This window comes from Leptonychotes weddellii, chromosome 3, assembly GCF_054177405.1.
Source record: "Leptonychotes weddellii isolate Sample4059 chromosome 3, ASM5417740v2, whole genome shotgun sequence".
Classification (NCBI taxonomy): domain Eukaryota; kingdom Metazoa; phylum Chordata; class Mammalia; order Carnivora; family Phocidae; genus Leptonychotes; species Leptonychotes weddellii.
Genome location: NC_138371.1, coordinates 96,616,485 through 96,642,004, shown reverse-complemented (window position 1 = coordinate 96,642,004; position 25,520 = coordinate 96,616,485). Strand labels below are relative to the sequence as shown.

Below are 25,520 nucleotides of genomic sequence, written 5' to 3'. Positions count from 1 at the left end.
GGAACGAGAATTGGAAGGTGTGTAAAATTAGAGTTTCATTGGACACCAAGTGAGGTATTTTTATTTCTCCATATACAAAATGACATCATTTCCCCAATGAAGCCACAAAACACTTAGCTATAGGAACCCAATAAGTCAAATTGAATTTTCCAATAAAATTGATATTTATACAGAAAACATAGAAATCTTTACCCCAAACAATGTATCAAGAAGGCTGAGAACATCAATAAAGTTATACATTCTCCCCTGAAATTGATTATGTTTCACTTGCTCCAGTGTTTCTTGGATTAACTTTACTAATGAATTTTCACAGTGGTTTATTCCCTTGACTACTAAGCCATGGTCTGTGTTTAATTATGATATTCTTTCCTAAGTCCAGATCTTTTATCAAACCATTAACGGCAGGAAAAGGTTTGCTGACATGACAGCTAAACTAATCCATCTTGTTTATAAAGGACAAAATCAGGAATATGATGTGGGTGAATATTTGTACAGAAAAGCATATCTAGATTCCATGCATATAAGGCAGCTCACAGCACCTGTCACAATTATACTTTCATCTAAGGGCCTTATCAGTTCTTATTAAGTTAGAACATCAATCAGCGTGTGTGTGTGTATGTGTGTGTGTATTTGGTTACTCAATACCCCAAACTGATAAAACAGTGTGTGTGTGTGTGTGTGTGTGTGTGTATTTGGTAGCTCAACACCCCAAATTGATAAAACAGTGTGTGTGTGTGTATGTGTGTGTGTATTTGGTTACTCAATACCCCAAATTGATAAAACAGTGTGTGTGTGTGTATGTGTGTGTGTATTTGGCAGCTCAACACCCCAAATTGATAAAACAGTGATGACAAGAACAACAGGAAATATTTCTATTGTAGACTCACAATTTTAGTAAGAATATTACCCTGGTTTGATATAGTTAAAAGGTGCCAAAACATGTGGTACTAACTTTTGTTAATATAGAAGTAAGAACTTCACACACACACACACACACACACACACACACACAGGCTTCAAATCACATGATGTCTCATAAGGTTATTTCAAGACAAAAGCTCAATATCTCAAAACCAAAAGAACCCCTTTGTAATTTTATGTCTCTTCCTGTATTCTTCATTTAATTAGATCATTGTTGAAGGAGCTTTGTGTTTCTCAGGTAATAGTATCTTGGCCTAAATAAATTCCAAGGCCAAGGGGTTCATTAATCCCATGTATACTTATCCATATGCTCAAGTATCATTATCTCCCGATTCTGTTACCGAAATGTCAAGCTGAATATATTTGAAGATTTGCATTCTGTCCATTAGGTAAAGGAACCATGTGAAAGAACTATAAAAAAAAAAAAAATAACCACAGTAAATTGGAATGCAAAGGATGCTTACTTGAACACTGTCCTGAAACAGAACAGCTACAGTGGAACATGTCTGCATGCCTCCCTCCAGCATTTATCCACCTTTGTGGCAAAACATACTCGATTTCAGAAAATAAATAGATATTAATTTCCATCCAAATGCCCATTTCAATTCATTATCTACAGAAGTGAATATTCACAAAGGTGACACCCAAGTCAATATTGACCTTGGGGGATAATAAATTTTGACATTTGCCAGAATAGGCAGTTCGCATAGAGTGTATACACACGTAAAACTCTACCTGGTGTATTAACCATGAAGGGAAACTCAAATATATAATACATATGTGTATGCATAGATATTATCTTAAATTATTTATTATATTAAATTCTATTAAGCATGCAGAGCAAGAGCATTTGGAGTTCACTAGGGGTTTTATTTCCCTATATAAATACAGTGCAGATCTAAATGCAATGTGATTTTCTAATGCATGGACCTGTACGCAAACACACAAGCGTGTGATTACAATTAAGAATCTAACCAGAATCAGGAACCAAGGCTGAATCCAGACATGCAACAATTTTATTTAATTTGTGTACCTTTACCACTCCTAGCCACATTAATTAACATTAGGGAGCACACTGAGAAGGCCTCACCGGTGGAGACCGAAGATCTATTTTTCTCACAAAAGTTAAGAGGCAGAGGCATGAGACTGTGCTTTTATCAACACACGGTGAACTGAGGGCCACATTCAGGGGTCTGCTTCTATTCCTGTCCCTCAACCAGGCTTGCTGTCTGCACTTGGGTTTCACGTGAAGTGTCTATGTTTAATTCGATCTAGCAAGTAGTTATTTACTATTTGCTTGCTGTATGGCTAACATGAAATCCCTTCTTTTGAGAAGGTCCCCAGGGAATATCTAGGGTGGAGGTGGATAATTCAAGGGCCCTGACAAAATTATATGTATATTTTAATAAGAAGAGCTACTGACTGTTCACTGAGGAGATCAAAATGAAGAGACATGTCCTGGATAAGCTACTCTCTTTTCCAATCTGTAAATGCCAGTAAGGTTCCCTTGTCCTAAGACCTCTATAAAATAGCATCAGGACAAAAATAAATTTTCAAGGGGTTAAAAATAGGCACCTGGGCAGAGATAATATTTAAAATATTTCATAACCTCAAAAGCAGATCATTGACTGTTGCAAGCAGATGCAAGTGGTGAACGCCCAGGGCGGATTTGCTGCTGGCACTCCAGCCAAATGTTGGCTACCGTGGAGGGCACTTACCCCTCTTCTTCAAAATTGTCCTATGCCTAATCACATCTGTATACAATTACAAACTTAGAGATTCCTGCAGTTAAGGCTGAGGCTTCATTCACATGGTACGTCTATGCAGAATCAGAGTAGACTGAGCAGTGGAATCCTCTACCTCCTCGCCCCATTTCCCCCAAACAGCAATCTGTCATTTCTTTTGCATCCAGAAAGTCTATGTAAGAATTCATTTTGGAAGCCAAAAACTCCTGTTCCTGAAATAAGTTTTAATATTTAAGGCCTTATTCTTTGAAACACTGATTCTTTCTGAGAGCTAGAACACAGCATCTATGAATTGCCTCCAAGTGAGTTATTTCGGGATTCTCTGTTTCTTTTCTGGACAGCCACTGATAGAGGAAAAGAGGCAAGACTTCGAGGGTGCTGGCCATCAGATGAGTTACTTTGCACTGAGACAAGAAAATAGCTGAAAAAGAGGACAAAGGAGACACACAAAGACACACCTCACAGCCGAGCCAAGCAATAGCCCAGATAGAAGGGACGAGTGCAGGAGAGCTGGAGAATAAAGCAAACCACTGCCTGGACTGGCTGTCCACACAGCTTGTGATAAAAGGAAGTTCACACAGGGCTGATCCTCTTCTTCAAGCAGACATTACAAGAACAGCAGGGCAGATGCTCATCATCGCACCTAGTCTGTGGCAAAGAATAATGGTACTGGGTATGCACTTGTTAAACCCGCCACAGAGAGTTGATGGCACAAGCTTTAATGAGTAATTCAATCAACTTTTACAAATGGTTAGATGTACAGGAGCTGTTTGCCACAGGTATTTCTAGATGTAGGGGAAAGGATGGCCCGCAAAGTTAGGAACAAATGACCTGCAGATCGGGAGGAATCTGTAGGTCTAGCCTGACAAGGGTTTTCTCACCCTGGATCAGAGAGAAGACTTGCTCTGCAAGGCTGAGCGTCAACTTGAGTTCAAGGATGGTTCAGGCTCGGCTTTGGGTTCAAGGAAACAGCAAGCAGAATGAAAGCAAGTACAGACTTTGCAGTCAGGGAAACATGGACAATAATCCCAGGAAGACCGCCTCGTAGCTATCTGATCTTGGTTAAATAACCTGACCATCCAAGCCAGCACATCCTCAGTCTATAATGGAGAGGGCGATGGCTGTGGTTAGGAATAGAACAAGTCCTCATCAGGTACCACCCCTGGCACGGGGTGGAGGTTTGGAAACCCTGCCAATGAAGAAACACATTACTTCACTTTATCTCTAATCTCCAGTGTTCCAACATTCCAATCTGCTGGATTCATTTCTTTTGATTGTGTCAAAAGGTTCCTGATTGTTGTAGAATGAGAGGCATTAATCTCTCTTTTAATATCCTGGTAAGCTCAGCCTGTCTCCAATCAGAAAGAATCTGCCCCTGTTGACCCCAATCCTGTCACCTGGCAGAGCTCATTCACTCAAAGGTAAGCCCCATGTGTGTGGCAGAACATTGCCCGGTGACTGCAGGGGGTGCAGGCCAGACCTGAAGAGGGCTACGCAGACTGCTTGCTCACAGCCCCTCCAAACAGCTCCATTTCCATTCACTTCGTAGGCTTGTGGGTTTCCTTTCCTCCTGTGAACTGAAAATCCCTTCTCACCTCCCATTATCGATTAATCGTAATGTGCAGCTCACAGACCGGTCACAGTTGATAGCAAATGAAGCTGCTGTTGTTCCAAGATGAGAGACAGGGGAGCTGTTCTCCTTCACATAGGAACCCTGGAAGGCATATGCAGGCAGAGAGAGCTCAAAAGCTCAGACCTGAGCCTCCCGGGCATATGTGGCCCTCTGCCATGGGTTAAGTGAATCAACTTTGCCCATCAATTTTTAATTGGAGGGCTTGGGAAGTTATTTTTTATCGTAATATAAACATGGCTATAATGCAGAGCAGAATGCAAATGTGTCTGAGAGCTTAAGACACAAATTCAAGAAATTACATGCTTCAGTGGCTACTTGAGGGGGAATCGAGAATCCCCTGGGTTTTCTTGCACTCTGGTTATTTTTTATTTTTTTCCGGGGAGCGGCACTTCAATGGAAAAGTTTGAAAAGTGTTAGCGTCGGCTATAACACATAAAAAGGAGTCATTTAGTAAATGTTGATTGAGACAGGCCGAGTGAAGGAAGAGAGACAGAGATAGAGAAGAGGAAAAGAGTAGAAAAAGGGAGGGATGGGGACAAAGAGAAAGAAAAGGAAGGAGCGTCAGGAAGCAGGCGAGTTGGGACAAAGGGGAAGAAACACTGAAGACAAGGAAGCAGAGAGAAAAGATCGGGGAACAGGAAAGGCTGCTATTTTTTGAATCAATGAATGAATGAATGATTCACTTGAAAATGGAAGAAGAACTTATAATACCCCAACCATTGTACCAGCACCTGATTTTTAACTCAACATTAACAAGTGCATGTCTATTATTTATCCACCCAACGCAGGATTCAGCGGTGCAGGATAGGAACTTTCTCCCAAACTCCTGCCTGAGCCTCCTGCTTCAGACACTGGGAACACTTCACACAGACTCTGCCCAGGTTCACAGTTTTTTCTCAAGGTCTGATCAAGGACACTTCTCCTATAATGCTGACATTATCTGCCAGGGTCTGCTCACTTTTCTGGAGATGTGCTCCTTAATTTTCTAGATGAACACCCCAGTTCCACTCTCTTGTGGGGTTCCCTTTGTGAGCTTTTCAGCGAGCAGGTTCACTGGCCACAGCCCAGAAACAGTGGTCATATTCTGACAGAGCTCAGGAATCGAGTGAAGAATCCATACAGTCATGTTTCTGTCAGGTGGAGACGGATTCTGCCCACAGTCCTCTTGACATTGGAATTAAAATGAGAACAAGATTCTATTTGCCTGGGCAATCAATCACTCAGCTGTCTGCTCACTCAGATGAAGGGAGAGTGAGCTCTTCTACCTTTGCTTGAGAATGGAAACGTCTTTGCCCTAATTTTTATTATAACTGATTTTGAGAGAATCCGTGTTGAGGTTCATTAGCAATTATAACAGGTTTAACTATTAATTCCCACATCATGTACATTTTATACAGAGTAATTCATGTTATCCTTATGTTAACTCTACAAGGTCCATGTGAATATCCATAGGAAAGGTTCACTGAGGGAGAATTAAATCAACCTAGAACTCTGTGACCTACACCCTTTCCGTTCTCCTTCACCACCACCCCATTGCCCACCTGCTTGGATTATGCAGGGTCCTGGGTAAAATCAGGAAGTTGGCAACACTTGTCTTAGACACCTTGAACATCCCTATTCTTTGCCCTTCCCCACTCAGAACATTCTCTTCATCTCCTTCAGATACCCAGCACCTTCTCTTCCATTAACTTTTTGTTTTGTTTTGTTTTGTGGAAAAGGTCTGTTCCTCTCAGTCAAGAACAGTTCAGCATGGATATACATCACAATATTTTCTCTCCCAGTGGGACTTTGTGTCTTAAGGCTTAGCTCTATGCATTGAAAGGCTTTCCCCCATATTTACAGATTCAGGGCACTGATGGAGTTGGCGAAAGAGTTGTTTGGGGACAGATGGGTAGGGGGTGTTGGAATCAAGTGGGCTTTCCCAAGTGTCCTGTGGGTGGCAGATCCCTGTCAGGCCTACCCTTAGAATAGGCCTTGATGGGAGGCTTCACATTTGGTGACTGTGCCCACGTAGTTTATAGCAAGGAAACACTTAAATCCAACAGACTTCTTTTTTTTTTTTTCCTCCCCTCCTGTCACATCTGAACACAATCATGAGCTCAGGGAAGAGCCAATGGTAATACCAAAAATACACGGCCACATGACAGAGAGAGGAGTGGGAAAGGGAGGAAGGGTAAGCCAGAGGGAGGGAGAGAGGGACCGGGCAGGGGGTGCAGAGGGAGAGAGCTGAACGTGTATATTCAGCAAACAGTGGCCTAGACTAACACCTACAAGCATCTGTGTGTTAGGCGAATGTCTTTAAACTGCTATTTGCCTTGGACTGTCTTCAAAGGGATATTTCTGTTTCCAAAGGTGGATAGTTAAAAATAATATACATCATGAGTGTGTTTTGGCATTTCCCTTTCATTTTTTTTCCCTATCTTCAGCATTACTGTTGTCATCCTCTAAAACTCAATCAATTCAGCTGATCCAGTGAACAGATGGCATTAATCAACCCCCAAGAATATGCACAAAAGCAATTAGAAATGTAGAGACATGGAATTTATGCCGGCAAATCAATTACCAATGATAGCAGATCAACATGGCACGCACAACTTCCCCTTGTTTCTCTTTCCAAAGAGCAACCACTGATAGTAGGAATGATCCCCAGTTTAACCCCTGCCAGAAGGGGATCAAGAACAGAAACACTGAGGTTTAATTACACATTTCTTAATGACTAGTTCTCACTCTGCTGACAAAAATCGGCATAATTTACAGACTAGAAGATGCATCAGAATGATGGATACAGACAGCATATGCTATATAGTGTCATGCAAATATGAAATGTACTGCTCTGAGAATATGGTTATTTGGTATTCCCAGAGAAGGACTTCGTTTCAGAGAACAGAGCACCTTTTCTAGTATCTATAGCTCTCATTTGTCAAAAACAATGGGAGCAGCTATGGAATACATGTTAACCACAAATCTGTGCCTTCTGTGAGTTTACTAGTTTATATAACCCTATGTTTTCAATGTACTTGGCCATTATTTTCTTTCTGGTTCTTTGTGACCTTTGCAGATTCTGAAACTTCCTTCTTCAGGCTCTTATTTATTATCACCTGAGTTATTGTGATAAGCTCTTAACTAGTTTTTCTCACTGCTAGTGTTGGCCCGGGCTGGTCTATCCTTCACATGGTGATTTTTTAAACAAATATCTGATTCTGTATTATCTAATTACATATACAAAATCCTTCAATGAAGCTTCATAGCTTGAACAGTAAAAATAAGACCCTCCACCCCCGCTTACCAAATTCTCTCATTTCTTTTTCTAAACCTCTGCCTATAAGCTGCTCCCGCAAGTAGTCACTACAACACATCTCACCCTTAAGCCTTCACACAAAAAGCCTGTGAGAACCTCCCCCCGTTTCTCCAGTGAGTGAAGTCTGACTTTGTTCAAGTCCTACCTTCCATCTCACTTCCCTCCATGAGCCTGCCTTGATGCCCCAGCCAGTCTGAGATGCTCGTTTGGTGCCTCATGTTATACCTGGTGCTTATCTATGTTACAGCATTTATCACATTGACATGATTAAAGATTTATTTTTCTGGATGTCCATGTTCAAAGTTCCTTAAGATCATGGACTGTATCTTCTTATTTATCTTTATTTCTCCTATTTCTAGAAAAACTTGAGTTTAGGAAAGAGAGCCTTCAGGTGGGACATATTTCTTCAATAAATTTTTCAAATGAGTAACACACACAAACTATTAACACTTAAATCTTCCAACCACAGCTTAGAGAGAGGATATCAGAGGCTCAGGACAGTGTTACCGAGGTCACGTTGTCGGTTTGCAATAAAATACAATCTTTCCAGTAATTTACTATTAACACCCTATTAAAAAGCATTCAAACTTTTCCTTTTTATACTGAACTCTGGGCTATGAAGAAAGATTTTTATAGCTATATATTTTTGTATTTTCACCTATATAGGAAATGTTCGTTAAAATTGCAAAAGCAAGTTAATAAAATTAGCTCAAACTTGGTACTGAGCTCAGATCTTCTTAGCATTTCCAAAACAATAATAAGTAATACTTGCCAGTTAAAAACAAAATAAACCAAATAAATTTAAAAAGACTCTAGCAACAGGGCCATAGAAATATATTTTTTTTGTTTAGAAGTGAAAATTCTTAATTAGAAACCATTCACTGATTCTCTCATCCATTCATTCACCCCCTGTTTTATGTGTTGAATATAGACATTGAAATGAAATATGATAATCAAGGAGCTTTGCAACTACTTGGGGAGACACGGATTCTAAGCAAGTGCTATGGAAATATACTAAGCCATACATAGGGCCATTTGGCCCAGTGTGGGGAAAGCCTCTGTGTGTGTGTGTGTGTATACCTGGGAGAAAGTGAGGGTGTGTAAAAATTGGAAAAGGGTAACGAGATCAAGCAGATAACATATGCAAATAAATGCAAGGGAGATGGAGGATAGCATGGCTTGTTTGTAGAATGTGGAGTTCCCTAAATGGAAATTAGGGGACAGGACAAGAATGGCAGACATGCAATTTAGAGCAGTAGGCAGGGCCAGATTAGGAACAGCCCTGTGCAGGGAGAAGGAGCTCACACCTACTATTTAATTAATACATTTGGTCTGACACCTAGAGACTTAGAAGACATGATGCCAATAGAGGTAGCTCTCATGGTAGTGTGTGTGTGTGTGTGGTCACAAGTCTTTATTAAGGCTATGTCCTTCCCCTATCCAGTTTTTTACTGAAACTTGTAAAAGGAAATTAAAGCATCTGGTGCTCACCCAGATATGAGGCCTCTTACTGTTGACCATTGTGATATTAGGCATCTTGTATTAAATCTACATTCCTTTTTTTTGGTAAGCTATAACTCAGGAGTTGGCTCTGGTGGAAACTGCTACCTCCCTGCCCTTTGCTATGGATGGAGCTAAACAGACTAACCACAGGGATCCCAAGGCAACTTGCCAGCTCACACATAGCCCCCAACTAAATGCATGGGAATTAATTTCATATCTTGCAGACTCTGATCTTTGGAGATAGAGGTCCAGGTCCTGATCTTTTTTTTTTTTTTTGCATAGCTTTATGATCCTAGGAAAATTATTAACTTCTATTAACCTTAAATTTACTCATCTGTAAACTGAATTTAATAAAGTCTACCTAGCCGTACTGCCTTGCCAAATTATGTGCACACGGCATATGAAGTGAGAGATACAAAGTGCACAGCAGTTAGTAGGAATTAAGGCCCTATTATGTTGTTATTCTAAATATAATTGCTTAACAATTTTGAGTACAACCATCCCAGAAGTATCCAAACGGAATGACCAGTAAGTAGTAACATCAGTAAAGACAAAAATACATTAGGACTAGAAAGGACCTTAATAACCATTTGATCCAACTCCTTCAATTAATACACCACGATCATTAGGATAAGTTGATAACCTACACAAGGACACTTTCCAGAAAGTGTCAGAATTTTGATGAATGAAGACAGCTTCCCTTATGTATTAAAAATGCCATTACTAGCTCCAAATTAGTACACTGAATCTTCAAACCAAAGTTCCGTTGAATGAATGACTACTATATAATGATCCTGTGGTAAGTAGACCCTCTTCCCACCTTCCTAACTAGTGAGGATATTAGCTTTGTATATACAAGCCATATTTCAGCAAAGTTCTGGCATGCAAACTAAAGGGCTTTGGATCAGCAACTAAAGCTTTTAGGAACATTTCAAATGATATCACAATACTTTGTTTTGTAACAAATGAGCACTGAAAAGTAAAGCGATGTAGGTAAGGAAACTGGGTCCTACTAAAGAAAGAAGAGGCAATTGGGAAGAGCAGGGGGAAAAAAAGAAACCTTCAACTTAGAAGACAGTCATTCATTTGAATGAGAATAGGGGCTGGAGTGAGGTTATTCTAATGGAAAGTAATTTTCTCATAATTCTGTCTCTGGTGTGAACATTGTTCTTCTAGTTTTTCATTTACATGTTCCAATAGTGGAAATCTGGTTTGGAGATGGGGGTTATGAGGGTTTGAAGGGAAAGAGAATTCACATGGATTGTCAAAGATAAGCCCATCCAACCATGGGAAAATCTTTAGGACTCTCTTCAAATGAGCATTATAGTGCTTCCTTCACTTCTGCTGACTATAATTGCCACAAAAGTATACTGCAAACACTTTCCTGCTGAAAAAAGTCAGCCTGATATTTGTTTATTTATAATATTACCTATTGATTGGGTTTGTGCATAAGCTTCAGATGACTCAAGGTATATCGCATCTCTTTATTTAAAGATTTTATGAATATGATTGACATCCTCATATATTTTACATGAGGTTCTGTCTGTGATGAAAGGCATCATCATAGAATAAAGAGTTTTTGATTTCTTTCTCAAGGCTGTTATTTCTGTGAACCTGATATGTAGCACCAAACAGTTAAGATGCTTGGAGATCAAAGTGACTTACTGACTGGGTCAAAATTAAGACAGTCATAACCACATAACATCTGATTATTGGCAAAAATAAAGTGAAGAGTGACCCTGTAAGTATCCCGTGCATTGCTCTTATCTTCTGAATGCAATTTCTTGCATTATCATAGTCATTATCTTGCATTATCATACCTAATATTTGAAGAATATCCTCAGTAAAATACCAAGCTGCTGTTCTGTTTGGGAGAAGACACATATCTCAATTGCTGTTTTATACCCAAGCCTGTGAGCACGGCAAAGTTGTATAACTGCATGGACATTTGACATGTTAGCTGTAGCATCACCAGGGCTAAAACCCGTCAGCATTTCAAACTCCTGGTTTCACTTGAACCAACTATCAAGTCACATCGTTTCTTCTTGTGTCAAAGGAGTTGATATTATATGTAAAATGGTTTTTCATTTAACACTGGCCTATCATAGCTACATTCGAAATTAACTAATTCCCTCAGGGTAAACCCAAAGGAAATGCTGTAGCTACTTAATATCCTGAAAATCTGGAATGGGGGAATTTCCAGAGTTTTTATTACTGGTTGATAATTATGTTCTCTGCACAGATTCATAATATTTATTCTGTAGCTGGCCTTCTAACCTGCCTTTATTTTAATTTTGTTTAATTAGAAACTTATCAAATCTATAATTGGGTAAGCATTTATTTCTCTCTTGCAGACAAATGCCCAAGTTTTGGTCAAAGTATAAGAAAATTAAACACACACACATATACATTCTACATGCAACAATAGTAATAACAACATATTATTATTAGAATAATACAAACAATTAAAAGTTGTTTTTATTTGAACAAAGTTCACAGGCTGAAAAAGTTTATGGAGAGTCTTGGGTAAATAAACCATGTTTAGGGATACTTTCACAAATGACATAAAATGTTACCTCAAAAAATAAAAATCTTCTTGGTGAAGAAAATTCTCCAAATAATCTGTATACTTATACAAACTGACTATTTGAAAGGAGATTTATCTTCCTCAATACATGCATATAAACGTTAATGGATTGTAGATAAATAGCAAATCAAAGTCCTAAATTTAATGGATAAAGTATGTGGACAATTGAAGTCTGGACGAATTGTGGAATGCTAATGTTAGCAAGTAGCGTGCATTCAATTGAAATGTTGATTGGAAATAAGGAAATTAAACTGTCACTGATGAAATACTAAAGCTCATTATCACAAAGTTTCATTTTAAATATTGAGAATTAGCTTTATTGCTGCATCAGTAATGATAAGCATGATCCTTAAATCCACGCCATTTAGGTTTTATGAGCATTATTACAACATATTAACCATAATTCAATTAATTTACAGAAATTGACATTCTACATTTTTTTCCCTTGCTCTTAAGAAAAGGTGCTACCATAAGGAAGTCCCAGCCATATTCCTATAGAATATGTTCTATCTATTTTACCCTTATTCCTCGCACCACCTTTGTGGATCTTCAAAATACTCACTATTTCCAGATAGGTAAATGTGCTAAAGGAAAAACAGCTTTTTCACTGCTACACCTTTGCATCATTAGGACAATACTGACCTCTAGTGTTTTAGGAGGTAGAGAGGCTAGCTCAGCACCTGCCTAACTTCCTCTAACTAAAACACTTAGATGTTTTTCTAAAGCACCATGGGAACAATTTCACTTAAAAGAAGAAAGAGGAGGAGGAGGAGGGAAGGGAGGAGAGGAGGAGGAAGAGAAAAGAAACATCAGATTCTAACCTTTTCCTACCTATTCTCTGAAATGATTTCTACCCTAAGTCCCTCTGGCTTCTCCCTTTTAGAAAGGTTGACCTCTTCAGTGCTCCTTTAGAATAGAAACTTTAATAAAATCTTTATAAGGCATTACCACTAACTATAGATTCTGAAACTCCAAAACTTCCAATCACAGAAACACTGGTTGTGCTTTGAAACATTTTCACTAAACAACATTTGTCTAATTGTCTTCCCTTGAGGTGCAACTCTGGGTTGAGTATCTCTTACTCAAGAGAACCTAAGAGGGTGGGGAGTAATGTAAGGGGACTCCCAAGTACAAAGTAGTCTTCCTATCTTTCTCTAAGAGTGATGCTATGTTCCAATACAGTTAAGCATTTCTGAGGTTCCTGGTGAGGTTAGCAGACAGAGGAGCAAGCCCAGAAACTCAAGGAACCTTGATAAACCATCTTTGGAAACAACACAGATGGCTTAATTGCGTTCTTTCTCATTTAGGAGTTTCCAAGCTGGAAAAACTTCCCTCTCTCTGCCTAGAGAGGCAGCTGAGCAATTGAGCTTGAACCTCTGATGGCTCTAGCGATTTATTCAACTTTGACGAACTGGGTTCTTTAAATACACAGTGCAGGTGGCAGATCCCCAGGTGTCCAGCCTTCCTGCCTATTAAATTAAATGCCCTGCACTTGCTGAGGTTAGAGCTTGGACGACAGAGTGAACACTTAGTGCATACTCATTATGTGTTCTTTGGCACAAAGATTTTTGGGGGTGGAGTGTGCATCAAAGCTCTTCCTCCTGTAACAGGGGCAGCCATTGATCTTGTGGTTTGACTACTTTGGGCCATGACTCTTAGACCAAAACTCCCAATCCTATTAAACCGATGCCTATTGGTTGCAAGATACCCCAACTGGAGCCTTCTGCCTAGGGGAGAGCTGAAAGCCATATCTAGTGAGGTACTGGGCATATTGCAAATCCCAGGCAGCCGCATTCAGAGACAAGCCACTGTCACCGAGTCTGGTGGCTGGGAGCATCTCTCTCTCTCTCTCTCTGGAAGCTCAGCCGTCAGTGCATACAATCTGAACCCCGGGGCCCTTCTCCGGAAAAGCTGTGGCTGAGACCAGGCAGGCATAGAACGCGGACCCGGCATGAGGCTCAAGGAAGAGCTTCCCTTCTCCCCGAACTTTGCGATTCGGGGAGAAGGGCAGGAAATTCAGCGGGGCTGGCTCATCTTAGCTCTGCTAACTTTTGGGATGGTTTGAGTGATAGAACCACACCAATCAGCATTTTCCCCCTTCTCCTCTGCCCAGAGCAGACACAATTGTACATGCTTGGACAGTTGAGTGTCTCTCCCCAACGCTAGCATTTCCCACCTCACCTACCCGCCCCCAGCTCCTGGTACTCACAATTTGTCGCTGTTAATCCTAAATGCCACAAGCCGGAGAACAGCAAAGTGAAAACGCTGGTCAGCCTTGGTACAGAATCCATTTCCCCCGAGTAAGCGGTCCCTCCCGATCGAATACCAAATTCGCAGGCGCCAGCCGCGGCTTCTTCTCTCTCTCTCGCTCTCTCTCCCTCTCTCCTCGGCACCGCCTGACCCCTTCCCACCCCCTCTAGGAGAGGCACTCGCGGCTTTACTCCATCCCGTGTCCAGACGCTCCCCCGAAAGCGTAGCGGGCTCTGCCTCGGAGCTGCGGCTGAAGCTACGGTCCCCGCAACTGCCGCTTGCTGTACTCGCCCTCCTCGCCCGCCTCTTCCTCCTCTCCCCGCTCCTCAAAGGTGCAAATTCAAACCCCGCTGCAACACCAGGCTCCGAGCGGGGCTGACTGCCACTGCACCTCGGCCGCCGGCGCTGGAATCCGCACCCCGGCCGGCCGCTCCTTATAGGCGAGCTGGGCGCGCGGCGCCGCCCCCGGCCAGGCCCGCCCCGCGCTCTCCTATAAGAGCGGCCTGGGCGGGTCCTCGGCGCGCTCGGGCGCCCTAGCTCCAGGCCCCCGTGCGCTCCCACAGCCCAGGGGCTGGGGTCCCTCTCGCGGGGGCGCGTCTCGCTCCCCTCCCCTCTCCACCCGTCCTCTGCCTCCCGCCCCGCCCCCGCTCGGGGGACTGCGAAGAAGCCCTGACATTACAACCAGGTTTTCCAAGAACATTGCTGCCCGAGGGATGCTGAAAGGAGTTGGAAGACAGACGCATCAGCAAGAGAGAATTTCCCATGGAAAGCTTGGCAACGAGCTAACGAGATGCCTTTTCTTTTTTTTTCTTTTTTTTTTTTTTTTTGAGAGGAGAGGGAAGACTTGAATTATTGAGTGATGCGCGATTTTTTCCACCGTGTTTGTTTCCTACTATGGAAGGCCGACGGGTATTGATATTGGAATTTCTGATTTAGCTGTTTAACGTTATATCCGCGTCCCTGCTCTTCGATCCTGCGCCCCGCTCCAGTCGTTCGCACTTTCAGGGCGACCACATCCACGCCTCCCTCCTCTCTGTTGGCACGTAGCTTGGGGCGAGTACTGCAAGGTGTCCAGGGCTTTAGGTTCCCGAGAGAGGGAGAGACAAATTAGGTCTCTCAATGATAAATGATGCGAGTCAGGGTGGGGGTCCTGGTTGGCTCCAAAGATTGGAGATCTGAGCCCGCCTCCCCCCTCCCACTCCCCCTCCCATGGAAGGATTTAAATTTTAAAAGGGGGTAAAGAGTAGTTCTGGTTTCTTCCTAGAAGCTTCCTATTGGAAACTCTGGTTCTGTCTTTGGCTTCTAGTTTACATCTGGGGACGCTCCTGCTTTACCATATCAATTTATTTTGTTTTTATTGGAAGCTGTCAGAGAGCTGTCAAACCTTAACAAAATGAGGGACCATAATGATTTATCCTATGTGAAGCTTACAATCTAATTAGGGGTAGAATCACCTCAGAGGAATTTGATGTCTCCTCTTCCCCCCCCCCCAACCCCCCTGCAGCATCAGCGCCCAGGCAGACTTATTTCACACTATAGATTCTTGACAACAGCCTTTGGTCTTGATTGAGTTGGGTTTCATGCAGCTTCTGCATGAATCCTGAGGTTAACTTTGTGGTTTGGGTTAGAGCTGTACTCACTGCATTGGAATACTAAAAGGTAGTTGAATGACAATTGGTTTTGTAACACCATTATTTTATTAGAGAAAAAAAGAATTCTGAGGGGCCTTTCATCTGCAACTTACAATGACCCTCTTGTCTGTAAGCTTTTTTTTTTTTTTAAGATTTTATTTATTTATTTGAGAGAGAAAGAAAGAGAGAGCACCAGCAGGGAGTAAGCAGTGGGCAGAGGGGGAGAGGGGAAGAGAGGAAGAGGAAGTGAGAGAAGCAGACTCCCTGGTGAGCAGGGAGGTGGGGCTCAATTCCAAGGCCCAGAGATCATGACCTGAGCCAAAGGCAACCAACTAAGCCACCCCAGTGCACCTCGTCTATAAGCTTCTAACTGAAAATAATTATGTTAGCTACTAGATTCTTGGGCAACCAGAAGACTTCTCCAGCATAGCCTTTACCTGTGGAAGAAAGGCCATGCCCAGGAGATGGTGAATCACAACAGATCAAAGCTTCGGATGATCCAAAAAGCTGCCCAGTTGGCAGAGGTCTGAGTAAGGAGGGGCCTGGTGTTCCAAGTCAAGCTGATCAGGCCTGCCTTTCCTTCTACTGAGGGCCCCAAGCAGCTGCCACCCATCTGTGGCCTTTGAGCATTTCAGGTTTAAAAATACCTATGTGGCTAGTTTAATCATACTAGAGAGTCTAGAAAAAATACACACCATTATCCAGCTTTGTATGTTCTTTAACACTTAGACATGTTTTAGAAGAAATAAAATAGTACAAATATAATTTAAGTTGCTTTTGCATTCTTGCCTGATCCCATTTATCTCCTACCATACCTAGAAGTAAACACTTTCTTTTTCATTCTTAAACATCATGTTTTTATACATTTACCACACATATTTACATCCCTAAATGATATATAGTATCACTTTGGTTGTCTTTAATCAATATATAAATGGTATCATACTGTTTCATTTTACATCTGCAGTTTACTCAACATCATAGTTTTTGAATTTATGCATTTGGATACATATAGGGCTAATTCTTTCATTTTAACTGCTGTATCATATTTCATTTTATAAATATGCCACAATGTATTCATTAATTCTACTACTTATGAATCTATAGATTATGTCCAGTTTTTTTTTTCCTTTCTTTCTTTTTAGGGGAGGAGAGCAGAGGGAAAGAGAGACTCTTAAGCAGGCCTCATGCCCAGTATGGGGCCCTATGTGGGGCTGGAGCTCAAGACCCTGAGATCATGACCTGAACCAAAATCAAGAGTCAAAGGCCAAACTGACTGAGGCACCAGACACCCCTCCAGAGTTGTTTTTTTTTTTTTTCCCCTCAACATAAACTATACACTCTTGTACCTGTCCCTTAGCATTTCTCAAATACGTACTTAGGAGTAGAATTTCCGGGTCATAAGGAATGCTTATCTTCAGCTTTAGTAGGTCTCTCCAGTTGCTCTATAAAATGATGTTAGCAATTCACACCCCTTCCCCCATTAGCAGTGTGTGAGATTTCCTCTAGCTCTATAACTTTGCCAAAACTTTAAGACCTCTCTTTTTACAAACGGGAAAATGATACGCAGGGAATACAAGTCTTTGTTCGCTGAGTTTAATGCTCCACGACATCATCCCACCTTCTGCACCAATCCAAAAAATACTTAGATAAATAAAATATTTTTTAATTATGGAAGATATGGGATTCATTTCCTGTCACAATGACTTAAAATTGAATCTATCTATGTCAATAAAATGTGCTCGAAATATGTATTAAAAGACAATCAGGGAAATTGTTACATGAAGCTCCCAAACTGTGAATAATCTTCTAGATATTAGTAAGTATTGGAACTCTGCATTTAGATGCCCATATGCAAACCTAGTGTATACTATATAAGTTGCACCTAATTAAAAGTCCTATTTACAGTTGTAGCTTTTTTCTCTCTCTCTCAAATACACCTGTTCTCAGAGCAACTTTGAGCCTTAAACAGCAGACATTTGTCTAAGATTTGTTAACATTTCAGTAAGAATACTGCAGCTCTGAATGGAGCGAGGGGTAAACAGCTGTTCCTCTTAGACAATAGTGTAAACAATGCCATCTTCTGGGGGCATTTTGCCAACAAGTTTTTATTAGCTGTAGAATATTAATCACTGTTAAGACTCTTCTCAGCCAGATTGATATTTACCTTTTGAAATTCTTTTGTAAACGTTTTAGTCTGATAAATCCACCTTTCAAATGCTGGAGTAGAAGCTGAATAATCTCCCCATTTCCCCCATGTTACTTTATATAGAAGAACTCATACTTGAAGAGTGCCTTGCTTTGAAGAAGCTTGAAAATTATGCATAGATAGAGCAGATTGATTGCTAACAGGAAATGGGGTAAAATGGATAATTGAAATCCTCAAATGCCTGCATTTTAGAATGATAAATCTGAACATCTTCTCAAGACAAACTTTTGTCCAAAATCTTAAAAAATGAATGAAGTGGACAGGGTGCGATGTTCATGTCCCTATAATTTTCCCTCGGGCCCTTCTATTTCTTTCCCTTTAATAGAGCAGAAGGGAAAGAATCATTCATCTACTGGAATCTTAGCCTTGGAATATTCAACAAGTGGTTTGCCTCATTGGTTTTATAATCCTCCTATGAGGTATGTAGCAAGGATGTTTGGTCATCTCCATTTTACAGATGTGATCCTAAAAGGAGACAGGTATTGACACATTAACTATCATACAGGATTAATGACCCCAACCCATACAGCACTTTAAAATGAAAACTCTTCATCTTTTTTCCTTTATCTTTAGAGAGCTAATAGGTCAAATTCACTGTGACATATGGGTACCTGTCACATATGGGGGAAGAGCTGGCATTGGTCACAATAGGCTACACTGTTGTGAGTATCGGTATTTTTAGATTATTTCAACTTCACATATTTATGGTTTGTTGTAAAGATGGAAGGATGATTTCTGCTGCCATTCATATCTTTAAAATAGAGTTTTTAAAAGTAATGATGTGGCAGAAAGTTAATTTAATATTTTTCCTTTCACCCTTACTTCTTTTAAAAAAATGTTTTCTTTCTTTCTTTCTTTTTTTAATTTTTTTTCCTCTTTGGAGCATGGGGCCGGTAACATGCTACACTTGTAGGATGTAGGAAATAGGAAATCTGTTCCTGCTCTCATGGAGCTAGAAATGATCTGGGAAAGTATGATGTAAACACATTAAAAAGTTAAGGTAACAATACAAGTTAGCATGTGATTAAGTGCCAAATGGCTCAGATAATAAGTGCAATAGGAGTTTTTAAGTTGACAAAGATTGCTTCCTCTGGGAAAGAAAACTTGCAGTTGGCATAATGAAGTTGTTGTCTTTTGGGGGGTAAAGGGATTTGAGTCACCCTGGGCCATGAAGATTGTTATTCAAGTCAGGTTAGGTCAGGTATCTTTGCCTCACAGGAAGTCACATTTTCATGTTATGCAGGCAAAATTCTACTTTACAGGATAGGCTTTTCTATTTAGGCAAATGGACCTCAGCCAAAGGTTGAGTACAATTCACTTGAGCCTCTCCCCACTCTTTTTCTCTGTGCCATCTCAAACACAGTCTTGTCACCACCATACTTACCTTGACAACAAAACTAGTCATCTTCTAACATCAGTCTCCTGCAAATAGAACAACCCTTTATGTACCTTTACCTGAAATGCATGTTTCTCAGCTGGTAATATTTCTTGCTGTTTACACATACTACTCTTTCTTCCTTCTATGGACTACTTCATCCCAAATGGCTAATTTTTGCTCACCATCCCACTTCAAATTCAGCTACCACAACTCCCTTGAAGTCTTTAGTGATTACTGTGCAATATTTCTGTTCACATATGTTTTCCTAACTCTGAGTAGTTTCGCAGGAGTAATTTATCAATGAATGTTCAATTCTGAGTCTTCAGCATACATCTAGGTTTAAAAAATATATATATTTGATGAATGAATAATGTTAGATATAAAAAAGCCTTGTCAACTTTTTAAAAGGCTACATCTACCCCCTACCCTCACCACTATTCACCCATTGTACCAGAATTCAGAGGCTCCTTTGAGGGCATTTACTCTTATTTACTTTGTAAATCAAGATGTCAATTAAATGGAAAATCAATAAGAATGCAGTTTAGGTTAATACCTTAATAGTTCATTTTTCCTAGATGTATATTTCCAAATACTTGGATTTATTTTTTTGGGGGGGAGGAATTCACCCTCTAAAGTATGTATGTAATTATATTTGTACAATCCCAGCCATGGCACATCCAGAAACATATGTCAAGAGAAAGATCTTTCTTCTTCACTTAGTTCTGGCTCTTTCTGAGGGAAGTCCTCCTTACAATCACTGAGAAGTCATTTGTGATATATATCATGTTTCAGGACAAACCTGTTTGGAGTTTAATGAAAAGTGTTCTGAGCTTAGAATCAGACAACCTGAACATTAGCCTTGACTTTGCAGCTTACCAGGTTCGAGAACTTGAGTAAATAACGTGATTTTTTGATATTCAGCTTCCACATTTGTAAATTGTGATAATTTCTGGCTTAGGTATTTTGGCATAGTGAATAGAATCATACATGTAAAAACGTTTTTGTTATATAGGCACAAGTTATAAATATCATGCCTTAGTCCAAAGAAGACAATTTATTCAGTCTCTAACCACTGGATTTCTCATGCATTTTATCTGCCGGTTCATCTCTGGAGTAAAAATACATGTGAGTATCTAAAAACTTTACCCGTTCTATGGGAAATATACATAATTCATTGCTTAAAGGCATCACAATAATTCAATCAACCAACATTAATTTATTGAAGAACGTTAATGTGCCTAGACATCTATAATTTCCTTTTGATTAAATAGGTGCCATTGAAAGAGTTGGCCTGGTCCTGTCTTCAAGGTTCTTACACCTCTCTGAATTTCTAGATAGGGAGATAATATATGCAAGCATTAGTAATGGATGCTTATAGGAGAGAAACCACTAAATCTATGGTTTTCAAGTCCACTGAAGTGACAGACATTATTGGTTTCTTGACCAATAACCATTTGCAACTTCTTCCTTGATTGCAAAACAGGCTGTCCAAGGTCTCACAATTTGACTAAGCCTTTACAAGTACATTTCACTTTGAGAGTGATTATCTGATACTTGCCTTGTGGCCCAGTTCTGACCAATAACATACAATGGGAAGGAGAGCTTTTCTTCTCAGAAAAGGGAGAGGGGCATGAATAAAAATCCTGTTGTCCCTGCAGCTTTCCCCACCGCATTTTCAATATCTTAGGAGGGCATAAGGTTTGTAACTCCAGTAGCCAGCTTGGGAATATGAGGGGATGGCCAGGACAATGACATGGCCAAAAACAGACATGTCATGGGTATTGATGACAATATTGAGTTACTTCTACTCTGGAACAATAAATGTCTGTATTGTTTAAGCCACTGCTAGTTAGGTTCTCTAGAGGAAAAGAGGACAGGTATTAAATATCAACCTGCAATAGACATTGTGACTTTGTTTTCTCTTTTTAGAATTCATGGCAAAATTCTGAAGGAAGTATCATTAGCAACATTTGGCAGATAAGGATACTGAGGCTCCTGAAATTTAAGTAACATTGTCCAAAACACAAAGCTATTAAGCAGAAATGTATAGGTTCTGGTTCCAGAGTTTAGGTGTATCATGCCCTCACTAGTGCTACCAATGCTTAGAAATGAAATACATCTATTAATCTTGTGTGTGTGTGTGCATGTGCGTGCGTGTGTGTGCATGCGTGCATGTGTGTATTTAACTTGCTCATATGATCTCCAGTATGACCGACAATTTGATTTCTACTATAAAAAAAAAAAATTCTTTGGGTTACGGCTGCCCTGCTTCTGTCTCTCAGGGAATAGCTGTCTCTAAAGCCAACTAGCTCTTACTAACTTGGTTGAAGAAAATTAATGAAGAGCAGCGGTAATCTCTTCAGTTCCAGGTACTCCCCTGATCTTTAAGTAAGTCAGGCTGACATCTGAACATAAGATCTGTGGTAAGCACTACTATGAAAATTATTCTACAAAATTTTAACATTTTCTAAAGGTATATTTTTCAAGAAATAGATTTATTTGGAAAGAAAAAGGGCTGATTTCAACAGATTATTTCATTATGTAACCTAATCCTTAGCATTTATGTCCTTTTGTCCCTTTTGCATTTAAATCAGCATAGAAAATACGGTGAAAACATCTATAATTTGCTTTTTATTGGCATTTCTAATAAGGTGGAATGAATGTTAGCCTAGAGCCAGCAGGGGGTGTGTTGACTAGTGGGAAGAAAAAAACCCAGAGCAGATTTGAAGCAGCAGCTTGGGAAACTTTGTAGATTGCTGGATTATTGTTCATTTGGGGGAAGGTGGAGAGAGGATGCTAAAGAGGGTAATGGAATAAAACCAAATCTATTGATGACTTTAAATTTTTCCTCCGATATTTCTCTGATATTATGTCCACTAAGAAATCATGCATGACCAAGAATAATAAAAGTTATGATCAAACATATTGAATAAAATCCATTATCTTAATTATTTTTATTTTTATTAAAAAATAAATACGCCACCTCTCACTTTCAATGAAAAACTTAGAGTTTTTTAATCACTCAAACCTGTAGAATTTAGAAAAAAAATATTTTCAATGTTGCATATATGTGTAGTGATATAGACATTTTGACTATGTATTTTTTCTATATTTTTCTGTATAACCCCATTTTTACTTTTGGTATAAAGTGTCAGATAGTGTCAATCACTACCTACTAAGTGTCTTCTCTGTTCTAGCCTTGTTTCAGAAACTGCACATACTAGCTTAATTAGAGATAATCGGCGATTTTGAGGAAATTATGGCATAGTTATTAAGATAAATGCCTTCAAATTGCAGGGAACTTTGCTATATGGTAAATACAATTTTTCCTTTGTTTTAGCATAAAAGAAACTCTCTTGAAGGTCAAAATAATATGTTATATGACTTAAGACATTTTCCATTCAAAATTGTTAAAATAGGGATGTTTGCAGTAAGAGTTAGCTATGTGAATTCATTTAAGTAGAATGTGTCTTGGTTCAAATCACATGACATCTCTATTTGGGATCCAATTATAAATCTACCGATGTATAACGAGATGATGGGGTTACATAGATAGTAACTGCTCAAAAGCATTATACATTTTAAGAAAGATAATTGGTATATAAGCAAAAAAAAAAAATTGATAGAGACAAGGGTTTGGGAAACCTTAGCCCATAGTTCAGAGCTGGCCTGTTGTTTGTGTTTGAACAGTACACAAGCTATGCATTTTTTTATATATATTTTCTAATGGCTGAAAAGAATCAAACAAAGAGTAGTGTATCACGACACTTTCAAATTATACGAAATGCAAATTTCAGTCTATAAATAAATTTCAGTGTCTAGAAATAATTTCTTCTTCCTTCCTTCCTTCCTCCTCCCTCCCTTCCATCCTTTCTTTCTTTCTTTCTTTTTCTTTCTTTCTTCCCTTCTTCCTTCCTTCCTTCCTTCTTTCTCTCTCTCTTTTTTCTTTCTTTTTTTTTAATACAGCCTAGATAATTTGTTTACATGTTATCTAAGGCTGCCTTTACATTACGGTTGCAGAGCTGAGAAGTTTCCACAGAAATTATATGACCTGCAAAGTCTAAATTACTTATGAGATGACTCTTTACTGATCCCTGATAGAGTCTACTAGGTGCAACACTGGAGCAGAATACAAGGTACAGAAGTACTATACAATGGAGTATATAATATAGTTTATCCATTCAGATATTTTTTTTCTTTTTTATCAAGACCCTTTGATGTATCAGATACCGTGGGATAAGCTGACTAACAAAATAATCACTCAAGTCTTAGAAAATCTAGGCTGGATATGTAGATTTATTGGTGCTAATTAGATTGGGTTAAAAACATTTCTGTTGGGGAGAGGCAAGATGGTGGAGGAGTAGGAGACCTAAATTTTGTCTGGTCCCAGGAATTCAGCTAGATAGTTATCAACCCATTCAGAACACCTATAAACTCAACAGGAGATCAAAGAAAAGATAGCAGCAACTTTCTGAACAGAAAAGCGACCACTTTCTGGAAGGTAGGATGTATGGAGAAGTGAATCCAAGGTGATATTTAGGAAGATAGACCGTGGGGTGAAGGAGCCTCCATCAGCTGGCTACCGGCAAGTGATAGAGCAGCAGAGCACAAAATAGGAACTTTTAGAAGTCTGCCCCACTGAGGGATGTCACTCCAGTGGCTAAGTGGGGGGTGGAACCGTCGCTGGGACAGTGTGGTTTCAGGACCCTCAGGGTCACAGGAAGACCGGGGGTGCCTGAGTGTGGCAGAGTTCCCAGGTATCGGAGTGGGGAAACCGGCTGCAGAGACAGAGCTGAGGTGCGGGCTCTCAGCTCGGGGTTACCATAAACCATGATCCGGGGCACAGTCGGGCCACTCTTCCTCCAGCAGAGACCCAACAAGCAGCAGATCTGAGGAGACTCCCCTTCCTCCCCCGGGAAGAGCAGGGCAAGAGTGCACCGCAGGGATCTGCTGGGTTTGGAGACTCCACAGGGGGTCATGTGCCAGAGATAGAAATGCTTGGTCACGGGCTGAGTGAGCATGGAGTGCGGCCTGAGACCAGGGAGACAGGAGTGATTGAGTGCTTTTCTCTGAGGGCTCACTGAGGAGTGAGGCCCTAAGTTCTGGATTCCTCCAGGACCACAGATTGAGAGGTCACTGATTTCACCCTGGTCCTCCAAAGCTGTAAGGAAAGCTCTCATGGAACAAAAGCTACCAAGAGCAAACCCAGGCCAGAAAGGACTGGCATGATATATTCAGAGCACTAAATGAGAAAAATATGCAGCCAAGAATACTATATCCAGTTAGGCTGTCATTGAAAATAGAAGGAGAGATAAAAAAGCTTCCAGGATAAACAAAAACTGTAAGAATTTACAAACACCAAACCAGCCCTAAAAGAAATATTGAAAGGGGTCCTCTAAGCAAAGAGAGCCTAAAAGTAACATAGACCAGAAAAGAACAGAGACAATATACAGAAACCGTCACCTTACAGGCAATACAATGGTACTAAATTCATATCTTTCCATAGTTACCTGGAATGTGAATGGGCTAAATGCCCCAATCAAAAGACACAGGGTATCAGATTGTACGAAAAAACAAGACCCATTGATATGCTGTCTGCATGAGACTCATTTTAGACCCCAAAACACCTCCAGATTTAAAGTGAAGGGGTGGAAAACAATCTACCATGTTAATGGACATCAAAAGAAAGCTGGGGTGACAATCCTTATATCAGACAAATTAGATTTTAAACCAAAGACTATAATATGAGATGATGAAGGACACTACAACAATATCTAACAATTTTAAATATCTATGCCCCTAACATGGGAGCAGCCAAATATATAAGGTAATTAATAACAAAATCATAGAAACACATCAACAATAATACAATAATAGTAAGGGACTTTAACATACCTCCTCACTGAAATGGACAGATCATCCAATCAAGAAAAAGATCAACAAGGAAATAAAGGTTTTAAATGACACACTGGACCAGATGGACTTCACAGATGTATTCATAACATTCCATCCCAAAGCAACAGAATACACATTCTTCTCGAGTGCACATGGAACATTCTCCAGAATAGGTCACATCCTGGGTCACAAGTCAGGTCTCAACCAGTACAAAAAAATTGGAATCATTCCCTGTATATTTGCAGACCACAATGCTTTGAAACTAGAACTCGATCACAAGAGGAATGTTGGATAGAACTCAAATATATGGAGGCTAAAGAGCATCCTACTAAAGAATGAATGGGTCAACCAGGAAACCAAAGAAGAATTAAAAAAAATCATAGAAACAAATGAAAATGAAAACGCAACTGTTCAAAATCTTTGGGAATGCAGCAAAGGCAGTCCTAAGACAAAAGTATATAGCAATACAA

General features: G+C 40.0%; 1 protein-coding gene across 2 annotated transcripts in view; it reads right to left on the bottom strand.

The window, feature by feature from the left end:
- Window positions 1–14,330, bottom strand: part of CNTNAP5 (contactin associated protein family member 5) — a 741,254-nt gene extending 726,924 nt beyond the window's left edge. For both annotated transcript variants that reach the window (XM_081814618.1, XM_081814619.1), the window contains exon 1: window positions 13,897–14,330. In XM_081814618.1, coding sequence (XP_081670744.1) covers window positions 13,897–13,978 — 82 coding nt within the window. In that variant the 5' untranslated portion in view covers window positions 13,979–14,330. The remainder of the gene's footprint in view (window positions 1–13,896) is intronic.
- Between the last annotated feature and the right edge of the window lie 11,190 nt (window positions 14,331–25,520).